We start from the raw sequence: 17,045 nt of genomic DNA, 5'->3' as shown, positions 1-17,045 counted from the left end.
GTGATACTCGGATCTTTGTTTCTGTGAGAGGTCACTCAGTATTATAGACTCCAGTTCCATCCAGGTTGCTGCGAAATTCATGATTTTGTTCTTTTTTATGGCTGTGTAGTATTCCATCGTGTATATGTACCACATTTTTTTAATCCAGTCCTCTTTTGATGGGCAGCATGGTTGTTTCCAGATTCTTGCTATTGTGAACAATGCTGCGATAAACATTCGTGTGCAGGTATCTTTTTTATAGAGTGATTTGAGTTCTTCAGGGTATATTCCCAGTAGGGGGATTGTGGGGTCATATGGGAGGTTGATATTTAGAGTTTTTAGGAATCACCACACTGCTTTCCACAGAGGTTGCACTAGTGTACACTCCTACCAACAGTGTAGAAGTGTTCCCTTTTCGCCACACCCTCTCCAGCAGCTGTTATTTTTTGAGTTGTTGATAATTGCCATTCTGACTGGAGTTAGGTGGTATCTCAGTGTGGTTTTGATTTGCATCTCCCTGATGATTAGTGAGGTTGAACATTTCTTCATGTGTTTGTTGGCTGCTCGGATGTCCTCTTTTGTGAAGTGTCTGTTCATACCTTTTGCCCATTTTATAATGGGGTTGTTTGTTTTTTTCTTTTTTTTTTCCAGCACTTTTTAGTTCCTTGTAGATACAGGATGTTAAGCCTTTGTCAGACCTGGTGTTGGCAAATATTTTTTCCCAGTCTGTAGGCTGACAGCCTAGTATTATAGTATAATTTCTCATTGTCTCAGAATTCCTTTTCATTTGGAGGAATTCTCCATATTTTAAGTCTTGATGCCCCACCACAGAGGTTCATAATGTCAGATTCTTTTTTTCCTGGCCTTCTTTGCAGTCAGGGCATAGGCCAGCGATTGAGGCTCCAATAATCAGAATGTTTCCTCACCTGGTTTGGAATTAGAAACTAAAAGTTCAAAGAAATAAGCATAAGGCCCTCACTCTAGTGGAAGGGGGCCTAAATTTAGTTCCCCTGGAGATTCTGTGAACTCTTCAATATCCTTTTAATAAATTTCATTTATGATTAAATCAACAAGTGTTGATTTTTGTTCCTTACAATTAAGACCCCTACTGGAACAAAAGAAAAGAGAATTCCAAGCAGAGGGACTAGCATAAGCAAAGTAAGGAGAGTCCAGTTAGCTGTAGAGATAAAGACAGAAGGCTCAGAGGCTAGACAGACCCGAATTTGAATCAAAGTTCTACATTGTACTAGCTATAAAACCTGGCTCAGTGTATTTAAACTCTCAAAACCTTAATTCAGTTGGTCATGGTGGCTTCACACCTATAATTCCAGCACTTTTGGAGGCCAAGGTAGGATTGCTTTAGCCCATGAGTTTGAGAACTGTCTGGGCAACATAGCAAGACCTCGTCTCTACAAAAAATTTAAAAATTAGCCAGGTGTTGTGGTATGCCCCTGTAGTCCCAGCTTTTTGGGAAGCTGAGAAGGGAGAATCACCTGACCCTAGAAGGTTGAGGCTGCAGTGAACCATGATCGTGCCACTGCACTCCAGCCTGGGTGACAGAGTAAAACCTCAACTCAAAAACAAACAAAGCAAAAAACCCTCAGTTCCTACTTAGTAGAGTACATACATAATAATACATATTTCTTATTGGATTATTTTGAGCATTAAATAAGGTCATGGTAATTCATGTAAAGCTCTCAGTAGCTGACAAAGATTTAGACCTTCACAGATGATTGCTTTATTGGTAAGAATGATCAAAATAAGCACCGTGTTTGGTGGAAAATATAAGTCATTTGATTCCGTTAAGAGTTGAAAGCACAAGAAGAGGAATGTAGGAAACGAAGATGGGACAGAGCATAGAGAAGTTTTAAAAGAACATGAACTTTATGGGCTAGGATCACTTATTGGTGATTAATAGGATAAATATATTGAAATATAAATATTATATTAAATTATTAACTAGACAAACAGGATTATATTTGGCACTGTAGATGTATTCTGCACATCTACAGTTGTACAGTTTGACCTGACCATTGTACTTGTAGGATGTAATAGTATTGTTATTGTTTAGCACTAATGCCATACAAATTGAAGCTATTTAGTTCTTTCTAATAAACATAATTCTTCCAAACTTTTGTATATTATGTCAATATGTTTTGCAACTGGATCAGATGGGGCTGGGTCTATAGTTCAATAATAGTTGCTCCTTTGATCTGAGAGACAATTAACCTTTGAGTGATGAGGGAAGTTTATAAAATGGGGAGGGAGAATATATCCTGAGATGACTGGCAGAAGTATGAATTACATTTGCAAGTCTGATATTCTTATATGACTTTTATATAATAAAATATTCCTGCTATTTTTTACAACATATTATTATACATCAGCATCTAGATCCAGAGTCCATACTAAGTTAAAAATGAAAGGTTTATTGTCAAGTCAAAAACAATCAATACTACCATTTCACAGTGTGTGTTACTTGCCAAATGCTAATAAGAATTACATTGTCTCAGTCAGCACCAATCCTTCTGGCACTAAATAGACAATCGCACAGTTACTTACTATTCAGTTCTTCTTTACATTTACCATGCTTTTCTGCCTGTTTACCCTCATCTAATTTCCATTATGTCCTCTCCCCACCTTCACTCCACACCCACGTCTGCCTTCTAGAAACATTCTTTGATCTCATTTTGATTTTCACAGTACTGAAAGCAAGCCTGGATCACTGCATACAACTCAGAACCAGTGCTGAGAGAAAATGTATGAGTTTGCTGGAGATACTAGGGAAGGTGACAAAGCAGAACCCAAAATGTGCTCTGTAACCACTACTCCCATCTGCGTTGGCAATGTAGCACAGTTTAGTCAAAAGAAAAAAAAGGCACAGACTTTTGAGTCAGACAGAGCTGGTTTTGAATTCTAGGTCTAAAACTCAAAAACCCTATTAAGTAGGTACTATTATACTCATGTTACAGAGGATGGTACTGAAGCCCAGGAAGATTATGTGACTTGCACCTGTATGTCCACATTGTATTTGGCATGCTTTCAAAAATATCAATGAGCTACCAACATAAAATTGAATGGTCACATCTTTCTATAGGCCCAATCTTTTTTTCTCTTTACTAGGACTTTTGTGGCTAAAGCCTGATACCTACAAAAGATACACCCACCAGAATCAGACAATGGCTGTTTCAGGGATTCCCTGGAGCTCTATCTTTGCATTTGCTTTTTAAAAATAACTTCCATTTAGTCCAGCTCTGAAAAGTACCATTACTGTTACATTTGGCAACAGGACACAAGATAACTTAAGTTTGGCCTGGGACACTCAGGAAGGATAGGAGGTATCCTTTGCCTCAAGCATAATGATCCTATCCTACACCTGAGAACCACCTATTAGAGAAAGTTAATATGTGACAACATGCAAGTGATCCTGTTTACTAAACTGTTACCAGTCTCCAGATTCTATCAAGAAAGCTAGTAAATTTATTAATCTAGAATTAATAGACAAAGTTCTCCCTGCCATTTTTCAAGCATTATGAATAGATAAAAAAAACAGTATTAATAGGCCAGCACGGTGGCTCATGCCTGTAATCCCAGCACTTTGGAAGGCCAAGATGAGAGGACTGCTTGAGTCTAAGAGTTCAAGACCAGTGTAGAAAATATAGTAAGACCTCGTCTATACAAAAAAAATTAAAAAAAAAAAAAACCAGCACTTGTGGCACTCATTTGTGCTACCAGCTGCTTGGGAGGCTGAGGCAGAAGGATCGCCTAAGCCCAGGAGGTTAAGGCTGCGGTGAGCCATGACTGTACCACTCCATTATAGCCTCGGTGACAGAGTAAGACACTGACTCAAAAAAAAAAAGTATTCATAATAATAGCTAACACTGAGGGTTTACTACATGCTGATTATTAATCTATGTGCTGATTATTAAACACCACTGAATTGTTTTACATGCATTAATTAATTTAATCCTTCTCTCAGTAACACTATGGTTCATCACTACTTTGATCTCAAAGTTTAAAATTCAGAGAAAAGATATCATTGAATAAGGCAGGAACTACTTTCCTAAAGGCCAAACCATTCTCTGGCATAATCTTGAGCATAACACCTAGGTGTTTTGGCAAGTATGAGACAGGCACATAGGTATCATGTCTTCTTTTTTCACAGGACTGAAAAATACCAAATGCCTGGCTTGGTTCCAGACTGCTTTGGGCTTTTAGGGGCCACTTGAACTCAAGACAAATCATGCTTGTGCTAGAGCAGACACAAGAAAAACAATCACTGGCTTGGATCTGTCAAGTAGTATACCAAGTCTCAAGAAAAGCATCATATGGAGTTTTAGATCACTTTCCAAAATAGATTTATGTGACATAAATTAAATGTGGTAGTTTTTTTCACACCTTGATTTATAATATATCTGTCTTCAGAAGAGTCCTAAATCCAATTCACAGTTTTGTTTTCATAATAAATAAGTGATCTCATTTATTGCTATGAGAAATGAAGCAATATATGTGGTAATAAAATATTAAACTCACCCAGTGATGGAAAGCTTTATGGGATAGTTTTTTCTCTAATGATTAAAAAGCACCTAGCACAGTAATTTGACATAGTAAGCACTCCAAGTTTGATAATTTAAATTATAGTACCAGTATCAACAGTACTACTTTCAACTCCATTTGAAAGATGTTCTATTTAAAAATGTTAAAATGTTTGAAATATATTATGTTAAAGAGCAGTTTTAAAGCAATATATCCATACAGAATTATCTCAATGGCAAGGAGGAGGTTAAAATAGATGTCAACATAAAAAAAATGTGGGGGTTACCACTAAATTGTTACCTTTAGTTATCTCTCGGTTTACTTTTTGTCTTTATACTTCTTTGTATTTTATAAAATGAGCATATATTATTTTTAGAATCATAAAAAAGATTAAGTAGAATCTATTCTAAACAGATGAACCAAAAAAATATTAAATATGTATAAAGCACAACTTATTTATGTTGTGATTTTAATAGGAGATAAAGATTATTTTGTTTTTTCAAAGAAGTAGGGAAGAAAAAATGAAGGATCTCAAATCTTTGGAAAATGCCATAATTGTCTATAAATTATACAAATATGTCAACTACAAAATACCATAAAAATATGTTATATAAAGAAGCCACATGTGAATGCATGTGTTTCTTTGTTGTAGTAAAGCTATCTTGTTCACATTTCATTATAAACTAATATAAACCATGCAATCTAGAAAGAATACTAGAAAACAGCTTGAATTCTATAAAGCCTTTGTGTTTGAGAAAAGCCCAAGGTAATTTACATGTGTTAATTCTCAAAAATCTTGGGAGACTGAAAGTAATAGGTTCATTTTATAGTTAGGGAAACTAAGTCACAGACTCACTAAAAAATGTGCTCAATAACTCACAAAGTAAATGGAAAGAAAGACTGGAATTTAGTTCTTCTGAATACCATTCCACTGATTAGTTGGACCATTCAATCCTGCATTTGTGGACAAGTTGAAGCAAAAAACTAAAACTAAAACCAGTTGAACAGGATAAGTTTGCAGGCAATACACCAACAATTCAATATAATAATACCCAACAACTCAATTACTTTGTGGTTTTGGTACACTTTATAACTATTCATTAACCCACACATCTATAGATGGTGGGGCTATACTGTGAATGCTGTTCACATAGAACTGATAAAACACACTCTAGGAGTATAATAAATATAAAGTCAAATGTGAAATCTGCAACAGAAAAGAGCCCAACTCTTTCCTCAACTCAGTCCTCAATGCTCAAATAAACAGGATAAATACTCTACCCTCTTTTCCCCCATTTTATTTCCTATAACCCTTCCCAAACTACATCCCTATAAATGATTGTTAGGACTGCTGAGACCCTAAAAAGCTACTCAATTCATTCAATCTCCTTCAGAGTAGACAACATCTAAACTTTTCCTAGAGTAAGTTTTGAAGAATTTCACCTGTAAAGATTATCTTTAAAATTAAAAGGTATCAGGAAATAAGATGTTCTTCTTACATGTAACAATGCCACTACTTCTAGTTGCTTCCTTTTGCTTACATACATCAAGTGGGTTTAGAGTCTATCATACTCAGTGATCGATCAGAGAAATAGAAAACTGAGTACCACATGTTCTCACTCGTAAGTGGATCTTGAACAATTATCATAAGACTATAAAAAAGGGATTGACAGTAGTAGGAAACTGCCAGGGGAAGTGGGGTGGGATTGGCAGTAGTGGGAAACTGCCAGGGAAGGCAGGGCATACCTCATCAACAAAGGTACCTGCATAATGAACATTTGTATACCTAACCCTGAATTGTACCCCACCTCTTTAAATACAAAAATCTTTAAAGGCAGGGGGAGAACATTAGATTTTTTAAAAAATAAATAATAAAAATCTAATAAGATTACTGGTAATATATATGTCAGTTTCTAGAAAGCAGGCAAGACTGAAACAAGTTTCCAGACTCAGTTATCTGAAAGGCCTAAGATTTACTAAATAAAAATTATAGCTGAGCACAGTAGCTCACACCTGCAATTCCAACACTTTGGGAAACCCAGGCAGTAGAAGCAGTTGAGGCCAAGAGTTCAAGACCAGCATGGGCGATGTAGCAAGACCCCATCTCTACAGAAATTTTCAAGAATTAGCCAGGCATGGTGGTGTGCACCTGTAGACCCAGCTACTCAAGAGGCTGAGGTAAGAGGATCACTTGAGCCCAGGAGTTCAAGGGTGCAGTGAACTATAATCTCACCACTGCACTCCAGCCTGGGCAACAGAGACCCTATCTCTAAAAAATAAAATAAAAATAAAATAAAATGCTAAATAAGAATCCTTAACATTCCCCACCCAGGTTAACAATATTCCTACTCCTTATCTTCTTCCCTGTGACTAGACAGAATACATTCCTTTTTCCAGAAGAATAAATGTCCCCTTCCCTTAGAGCTTAGCTGTCTCCTTGGCAAAGTATCATATAGAACAGCTGTGATATTTCCAGTATAAAAGCAATCCCATCTGATCTAATTGAAAAGCATACGGACAGACCGAAACCAAACTTTTAGGGGCTCTATAACTTTAAAAGAAGAAACCATCAAAGATCTTTTATTAGCAAAGACTGTGAACAATGCTATGAATTCAAATTTTGTACAATTTAAACAAGATCTATTTTAACAAGCTACTTTAATTAATTTTAAAAATGCATGCTTTAAACTCCCTAGACATGAAATGGAGAAAGAACCAGCTCTCTTTTTTCAGTTTCTGCCAAAGATCTCAAGTTAAACTTTCCCTAAAGGTACCAAATCTTAGATATGTCAACCCTACCTTGTGTTTAAGATTTGTCAGACTTTAGGAATAGTCTCCTTTCTTGGGTACTGTCTTCAGCAGTCTCCTTTCTTCAAAACTCTGACTCACTGAGACTAAACAAATACCTCTGATGTAGGTCAAACATGCTGAGTTAATGACAGAAATTATAGTTAAGTGACCCTGGGTAATATCATCTGACTTAATCTCATATAAGGAAAGGCTTACCAAGCTTATCATAACTTTTTATTCATTTTAACATTTTTTCATTTATTTTCATGACTATAAAATTGAATTATTAACTGAAAAAATTTAATTCAGGAAAATACAGAAAAGGTACTTAAAAGTTATGTATAATTCCATTACTTAACTTTAACCAATTAACATTTTAATATATTTCTCTCCTCCTATGTATACTGCTACTTAACATAAAGTCAGCATTTTATTTTTTTATTTTAAAGATGTGGGGTACAATTCAAGATTAGGTAGATAAGTGGTCACTGTACAGGTAAACCTTTGGTCCCCACTTTGCCTAGTTTGAGATCAGGTATTCTTTTTTTTTTGAGTTGGAGTCTCACTCTGTTGCCCAGACTGGAGTGCAGTGACCGCTCCTGGCCACTGCAGCCTCAACCTGCTGGGCTTCGGCGATCCTTCCGCCTCAGCCTTCCGAGTAGCCAGAATTACAGGCACGTGCTACCATGCCCGGCTGATTTTTTGATTTATTGTAGAGATGAGGTCTTGCCAAGTTGCCCAGGCAGGTCTCGAACCCATGGGCTCAGGCAATCCACTCACCTCAGCCTCCCAAAGCGAGGGATTATAGGCTGAGCCACCGAGCCCGGCTAGGTATCCTTATTAAAGTAAGCATTTAATGGCTGCATAATAGCTTATGGATTACCAAAATTTCCTTATCATAAAATGTTAAAATAGGAGAATTCCTATTTCAAAAATCTTTACTGAAAGAACAAATTCAATATATAAACCAAATTCAAGTCGAACTGATTAAAATATGGGTGGTGATATGGGGGTAAGTAGTGTGAGTTGGGGTGAAGGGTCCAGAAATAGCCCCACTTGGCCACTCCATTATCTATACGGCCTCCTAGACACATCTAAGAAATCCTAGGTCCCCAAATAATACAATAAACAATAACACAAATAGGCCAGGCACAGTGGTTCACTCCTATAATCCCAGCACTGGGAGGTCAAGGTGGGAGAATTACTTAAACCCAGGAATTTGTGACCAGCTTAGGCAACATAGTGAGACCTCATTTACAAAAAAATAAAACAATTAGCCAGGCATGGTGGTGCACGTCTATAACCCCAGCTACTCAGGAGGCTGAAGTGGGAGGATCACTTGAGCCCAGGTGTCTGAGACTGTGGTAAGCCATGGATCATGCCACGGCCCCACAATCTGGGCCTCAACACACACACACACACACACACACATCAACAAATCTAGTCTAACTCATTTAGTAGATTAAGTTCCTTTTACTAAATCATAGAATTAGTAAGGGAACGTAAAAGAACTGAGGGTCCCACATCTTACAGACAAATACTCAGCTTTTCCAACTTAGCTATTCTTTCTACAAAAGTAATCAGATGGTCATTTGTCCATTATTCTTCCTTTAAGAAAAAATAGAAGGGACAAAGTTATATAATGAAAAATTAGTAATTAATATAGTATAATTGATCTCAAAGAGCTCCACTTGCCTTAAGTAGCTTCTCATACTATTCCTCATATTATTACTATGAGTAAAGGAGGAAAGTTCATTTCTAAACTAAGGAGAAAGGCCATGATTACATTATTTTCCTCAAGAATACACTGCATGTTTAGTGTACCTACAAACCACTCCTTCTCTTTCACTTATTCAATTACTAAATATTTACTGAGGATATATCTGGGCTGGATAGTAGGGACATAATTGTGAACAAAGCAAACAGAAGTCCCTGCCCTTGTGGAGTCTGCAAGCCTGATACACTTAGGCAAACTACTTTAACTTTCTGAATCTGAGTATTTGCCATTCATAAGTAAGATTAATAATATTTAACGACTGCATCATTTAAGAATTAAATGACATAATGTTAAAAAAAATTCTGATAGGTAATCAGGGACATAATAATATGTGCTCAGTTAACATCAGTTACCTTTCCCTGTCAAAGTGTTAAATATCAGATTGAAAACAGGAGGTGAGATTACAAATCTCTTTGACACTAACACACTGATTTGAGGCAATACAACTGAAATAGCAGGTTAAGATAATTCCTTACAGATCCCTACACTAGGAAAGAAGTAAATAATATTTCAATATGAATAAATGAAATTTACTTGAGCCCTCCAAATCAAGTTCTGAAGTTCACTTTGTTATCTCCATAACCATCTACTTTCAACCTCTACTGGGCTCTTTCCATAACATTCAGCCCTGGATAGTGCAGGACATATAAAGTAATTAATACTCTTCTCCAAATACATTTTTTTCATTGTTTAAATATGAGCACTAAACCAGCCAAAGATTTATACTTAACAAAATAAACATAAGAGGCAACAGTTTGAAATACAAAATATCAAATGTGAAACCCACCAAAAACCTATAAAGCTTTGATCAGTAGTCACCAACAAAAGTACCAACAGGAGAAAGAAGCTAAGTCTTTTTCATTCACATAATTCCCAGAAATCAACAAAATATGGATGGCACAGTCTTGGAGATTCTAAGAGCACTTTGTAAACCATAATGCACTGCACACTTGTTAATTATTAGGAGCACTCTGCTCACTATTAACTTTAATTAGATTTCTACAGTAGAATTCTGTCATTCAAAAGATCAAACATTTGTTTCTCAACTAAATTAGGTATTTCATGTTGGTATGCATTCTAAATCCACCTTCCAACCTAAAAAAGCTCATATTATTCATAAATAGAAAAGAAATTTACTACTTATTCAAAGGATTTAATTTTTTTAGAGGCAGGTAACTTCTGTTATGGCAGTTTTTTCTTTATTTTTCCTCCAGGAATAGGGGAGAGGATAGCTGGACAATAAAGAAAACCTCAGAACAAAAAGAAAATATTTTCTCTACTTTTTTCAAACAGAGAGAATTAATACCATGTTCTGAATATTGTATAAGTGATGATATTTTCTTAGTAAGAGGGCTTAATAATCTAAATTAAATACACTAAAAACAAATAAACAGGAAAAAAGTCAAAGTCACAGAGAAAGACGGGTTTTGTTCTGAGTGCGAAGTGTTCAACCCTGTGCACCCTGACATCAGGACATCTTCAAGGACTTTTTGTTCATCTAGAAAGACTTCTTAGAAGAATTAGGCTTTGAAGAGGCACTGAAGGAGGACAAAGTGGTAAATTGTTAAATAGAGAAGGTAATTTGGTTTCTTAAAGACCATGGAAAGATTGGATGTGACTAAGAATAAGAGACAAGAGTGAGAGGAACATACAGAAGAATCTAAATTGAAAAAATGAGCAAGGAGAATGAAAGATGTTTTTCATGAAGAAAAATAATAGGGAAAGATTTCTTCTGACAATGATAATTATCTGTGGAATAGTGGCATTATTAAAGGAATTATTTTGACACAAATTTATCACATGTATGCAGATAGAAGAATAATATGTAAGAATAAACATCTAAAAGGATAATTATTTTGAGTAAACCTTACTCAAACACATGTACTCAAACATAATCTTTATCTTTTTATCATAATTTTTTAAAAATCCCCTTTAGATGAAAAATTACCTATTGAGTACAAAGTACCCTATTCGAGTGACAGGTTCACTAAAGGCCCAGTCTTCACCACTAAACAATTCATCCATGTAATTAAAAACCACTAAATCTCTTGAAATAAATAATAATAATATAATAAAAATAAATAAAAATGTTAAATCCCCTTTAAAGTTACCAGTGCAGTTAGGTAGTCATTTCAAATGAGAAACATAAATCAAAACATATACTTGAAAAAAGACTAAGTGATCACAGAAGAGGTGCTTATAATATAATGCCAACATTAGTGATAAAGATTTTTCTATTACTTCAAAACAAAAAAAAATCAAGATCAAGGCAAAAAGCATAGATTAAAGCTATTTACAACTAAAAATATCATTTAATACTGTCTTTCAGCTAAACAAGGTCTTACGTTTCTATTTTCCTCTGATATATTAAGTGCCCTAGAGCAGAAATCTCTCTACTCATAATTTACCCATCAGTAAAAGCAGCACTGTGATACTTTTCTTCCGTTCTTTTATAAGGGTGCCAGGACGTCTGGAAGTTAATATAGACATGTTTAGAAATGTTGAGATGAAAAGTAATGCACACTTTAATTTTATGGGTCTCTTTAAAAAAGTCAAGATAAAAAGAGCTAGTCAGATTATTTCAATGTGTAAATTTTCAACTAGCCAGAAGGCTTCCTGGGGACATAATTCTGAAGATTTGAAACTAATGTTCTGGAGTTTAACTATGCTACTCCAGAAACTAATCACACTAAGGAATTTCTACAAAAAGCTAGACACTGGGCCAGTAATAAGATATCGTAAATTTAGAAGTCCTAAAAACAACACAATACAAACAAATTTCTCCATAATAGACCAGCTTAGAACCTAATCAAAGAAAGAATAAGAGCTATAATTTAATGTCACAGTTGTAAAACAGGAACTCTGAGGTGGTGAATGAATAGCACACAATGAAGTGAAGGGAGTAAATGCCAAAGAACAGTAGAAATGTTCTCAGATTAATATCCAAGGACCAATATTTTTAGCAAAATGGTTTCCTATTCCTCTAGGAAATTATAATTATTTAAATGTCAATAATATGGATTCTGGAGCCAGATTAACTGGGTTTGAATCTAGGTTCTACACAGCTTTGCTTCTCTGGGACTCAATTTCCTTATCTATGAAACAAGGATAATAATAGTACCTAACTGCTCCAAGGAGTAAATGAATTAATTTATGTAAGACACTTAGAACAGTGCCAGGAACATAGTAAGTGAATTTAAAATTATCATTACAGTGGTCCACAATTCCTCAAACCTGATGCTAAATACCAGAAGCTCCAAAATCAAAAATTTTCTCTAACTCATTTGGTGGCAAGTACCTAACATGCTCTGAATGCAGTTGGCAACAAAACCTGATCTGAGCAAGTACAAAGCTACTTATAGTCTTTATTTATCCCACTCAGTGTAAATATGCACGCATTTTACTGCTTATATCTTAATGTGCTTGATTACAGAATGCTACCCCAATTCATTAGGATGTATTTATTAATTTCCTAAAATCTGGAAAATTCTAAATTCACAGGTTTTGGAAAACATTTGGGACTTATGTTACCTTTCAAGCCTGAACAGTTTCTATCTCTTAAAATAAAAGACATTTTCTTAAATAATCACACATAAATAAGATGCTGAACCTAATAGTAGAGAATGTTAGGATGAAGAAAACACTTCCCAGTGCAGTTAACGGGACCCTGAATTCCCAGGATGTTCCTTTCAAATATAGTCCACTTGTAATATTTTATTCACATGTCACAGTAGTTGGAATTTTCAAATTTTAAATCCTAGGGCTTGCTTAAACATAGTCTATTTTCATCACTTAGATCACAAATAAATAATTAAGGCTCTTTGACAGGCATAAATGTGCCTTGAACCATGTGCACCAAATCATCACAGAACTTAAAGTTGAAAGAGACCCCTCAGAACTAATTTAAACTACTATCATTTTCCTTCCAAACTGATTTTATCGTCCATAAATTTACTCTCTCCTATGAGGTAAGAATAACCTGCCCTCACTTGTCCTTAGACTGTCTATGGGAACACCCTGTAGGCAAATGTGAATAAACTGGGTGGAGTACACTGACAGACTTGGAAACTAAAAGGATGACTTGAATTTAACATAATCTTATAAATTTAGTAGATGCCTCAGTTCATACTTTAGAAAATGACAAGAATTTCCAAGTCCAGAATAAAGGAAGACTCATCTAGCACATATTAAAAAATAAATAAATGTTAAGAGACTTAGCTATCTTAATGAACTCAATGAGTCAACAACATTATGTGACTGCCAAGACAGCTACTGCGATTAGGGACTAACCACATCAACAGCAGTATCCCATCCAGAAAGAACGAAGCACCTGCCCCCTCTGCACAAGCTAGTGAGAGCATATAGGGGAATATTATGTTCAGCTCTGTTCCACAATTGGGGAGAGACACAGAAAGACTGAAAAAGACCAGAAGAGGGATGACCAGGATATTGAAGGAATTTGAAGCAATGTCACATAAAGACCAGTTGAAAAAGCTGACATCATTTAGTCCAGACTCAGAGGGACCATGATCACTGTTCCCAAATCCCTAAGAAATGTCATGGCACAGAAAAAGCAGACTTGTTCTTCATGGCCCCAAAAGGGAGAGAACCAGATCAGTCAAGTAACTGCAGGCGGAAATTTCAGCTAAACCTATGGGAGTATTTCTTGAAATGCAGAACCACATTAGGAGGTAGTGGCTTCTAAGATCCTATCTAGTCCTAAAGATCCCTAATTTAAAGAATCAAACATTTGTCATTACCTCAGTGTATTACACTGATTATTATTACTTTCTAGTATCACAGCACCTCCTTTCACCCTGCTTAAAATGCCCTACCCAGTCAACCAACCAGAATGTTTTACCAGGTTTATGAGAGAAAAGTGTCTGCTTGCAGGGCAATTAGTTTCAGTTTGCAAATCAATGTCCCTGTAAACAAAAGAGGGCCCTAACTGAGGGGCAGGCAAGAACTCTCAGCTAGATCTTTATGAAAGAAATTCTTATTAACCCAAAAAGCAGCTATACAACCATCTTACCAAATAATGTATTATCAATAGCACTGAATCCTCCCAGAAACATTGAAATAAGAAATCCTGAACAACCATCTTCCCAAATGCCAGGGAATTCAACTTTGCAAGCCAAACTAACTCTTTCAAATTCAATTAGAAGTTTTCCTTCTGTCAAAGAGATATTTATGCTTGCTGTTTAGACTGGAGCCCATGCTCACATAAAAAGTCCATGTTTGATCATATCACTGTAAAGTTAAAATTGCCTATCAATAGACCCAAAATCCGATGTTAAGAAGTAGATCTAGGCAATCCAGAGTAAATTCACAGAAAAGTACAAACTACTCAATACTTAAAAACACAGGAGTTTTCAAAGTTGGACATCCTTCTGAAGTCTTCTCACCCAAAGAACATCACAAACATAAGATTAATATTAGTGTGTGGTAATTTACAAAAGCTGTGAACAGTTCAGACGGCAAATATTAATCAATTCAGCTTTACTTCACTTGAACTTGATTTGGAGTCTAAGAAATTCCAAAGTAATAAATATATGATGGATTTAACAATAACACTCTGTACTGCTTCTCTGTGTTTTGTAAAGTGAAGACCAGAAACAATCTAAGTATCCATAAATAAGGGATTGGTTAAATAAATTATAATACATACAACAGAAAATGCAAACTTTAAAAAGAATAAGGTAGATCTTAGATACTGACATTAAAAAAAGATCCACATACATAGTTAAGTGGATACCACAAGCCACAAAACAATTTGTATATTCCATTTTGATTTTTAAAAATATAGTTTACAATACTCTGTATGTATGTTCATATAAGCCCAGCAAAATGTTTGAAAAAAGATCTGACAAACTGCTAAGAGTAGTAACTTCTAAGTACTGACTGGAACTAGGAGGCAGTACAGGAGTTACTTTCACTTTTGTAGGCTTCTGGTTGTATTTTTTGACAGTAAGAATTACCTTTGTGGCTTAAAAAACTAATAATAGCAAAAATAATAAAAGTAAAATAACATCAATTACACAGACTTATTTATTCAAAACTAACCAAAGTAAGTGATCCTGCTACTTACATGCTGTGTGCTTACAATTCCAAAAAAAACGTAATTCATCCTTTCTCTATTATATTTTACTAAAACAAATAAAAATCAGTACAAGTCCCTACTAGTTTTCTCCAATGCTTTCTATCCACAGGCACACACACACACACACACACACACACACACACACCTGGTCATAAACATAGCTAACACACACGGTGCTTAATCTACACCAGGAGCTGTTGCAAGCACTATAAATGTATTAACTTATTTAATCTTCACAGCAATCCTGTGAGGTAAGCACTGTTATTATCTTCATTTCACAGGTGAAGAAACTGAGGCCAGAGAGGACTAGTGCCCTGCCCAAGCCTGTATAGCTAATAAGGGGCAGAGCTAGAATTCAAACCCAAGAATAAACTCTAGAGTCCATATTCTCAACCACTACACTTCCTGTCTCTCAGTACTATGTCAATCTCTCTATACGAAAGCCAAAAAGGATTACAGGTAAAAACCCAGCTAGTTAATGCACTCCTTGAAGCTGGAAGACATGGAAACTTGCTTTTTATGGGTAATCTGCATTCCTACTCATGTCATTGCCAAGCTCCAATCCAAGATACAAGACTGTATTAACCCTCATAACCATGTGGGAAAATTCTCTGCAAACTCAGTTATAGTCCACAGTCCATGTCTGACGCCACAGTAAGTCACTGAGCCTAAGATTTAGGTCAGAGACCCAGCTAGACAAATGAATAAATCTCTACCACAACTCCAAGCAAAAGAACTCAGAGACTTTTGCCCAACGTCTTGACAAGGTAGGTTTTATTTGTTTAGTTCCGGGCCCACTTTAGATTTAAAGGGGGAAAGAATAGGAGTTGTCTCTAACTTTGCCTGAAGACTTCAACCAGCAGGAAGAAGAGTCTTATTTTCTACATAGACTCATACAGAAATTGGCATTTATCAGCTTCAGCAAAACTGAACATTCTAGCTCAAGGAGACAAAATGGGCATCCTTGCTTAAATTGTGTATCTGTCCAAACATGTTGACCTTGTAACTGAGGAAGAAAAAAGAAATGGTGCAAAGAAGGGATTTAACCTAGTTTATAAATGTGCTCAACCTAGATACACACCTGCCCCAAATGACCTACTGAATCCACTTATTTGCAGGAAGAACATGGATTACAACGCCTTTATTTTTATTTGATGTTCTCCAGTGGTCCATACTACTGTTTGTAAATAAAATGCTCTCAACATCTCTTCCACCTGTCACACACGCACATCTGACATTTACATAAACAAGAAGAAATGAACGAGGAAACTGGAGCCCTGGGAGGAATCCCTTATCCTCTGCTTTTGACCCTTTGGTTGAAGGAGATACTATACTGGCTTTCTAGCTTCCCCCAATAGCCCAGGCAGAGGGGCTGGGTGAGTGAACCGAACCCAAAAGTTTGTGCACTTTTGGGTATCTGACAAAGGCCAGAAAATCCTGTTGGAAAGGAGATGTGATGCCGTCCACAACAGCAGCCACCACCTCCCGAGGGAACACAACCCAGGGGGGACAAAAGACTTTCTAGGAGGGGGAAGGGGGGTATCTGGAGCTTGGACCTCCCCTTGGAACCCGAAATCTGGGAGCCTCTGGGGGCAAGAAACGATCGATTACAGCCAAAAGCCCAACTCTAGACGCAGGGGACTGGGGCAAGGATGAGCAGGCGCCGGGGAGGCTGCTGCCAGCGAGGAAGCGCTGGGACTTACCTGGGGTAGGCGGAGACCGGGCCTCGGTGGCAGGTGGGCTGGGCAGGATGCTGCTGCTGCTGCTGCTGCTGCTGCTGCTGCTGCTGCTGCTGGGAAGAACGCGGGTCGGGGTCCGGGGAGTGGTGGGCGCCGGAACGGTGGTCGCTACAGGGGTGGTCGG

At 36.5% G+C, this 17,045-nt stretch overlaps 1 protein-coding gene across 1 annotated transcript in view; it reads right to left on the bottom strand.

The window, feature by feature from the left end:
- MEGF9 (multiple EGF like domains 9) overlaps window positions 1–17,045 on the bottom strand; it is a 109,871-nt gene that overhangs the window by 92,441 nt on the left and 385 nt on the right. The window contains exon 2 of the mRNA XM_021711198.1: window positions 16,886–17,029. Coding sequence (XP_021566873.1) covers window positions 16,886–17,029 — 144 coding nt within the window. The remainder of the gene's footprint in view (window positions 1–16,885; window positions 17,030–17,045) is intronic.

This window comes from Carlito syrichta, unplaced genomic scaffold (assembly GCF_000164805.1).
Source record: "Carlito syrichta isolate Samal-C Ts95f unplaced genomic scaffold, Tarsius_syrichta-2.0.1 Scaffold82277, whole genome shotgun sequence".
Lineage (NCBI taxonomy): Eukaryota > Metazoa > Chordata > Mammalia > Primates > Tarsiidae > Carlito > Carlito syrichta.
Note: the sequence above shows the minus strand (reverse complement) of the source record. Positions and strands in the feature narration are given on the sequence as shown.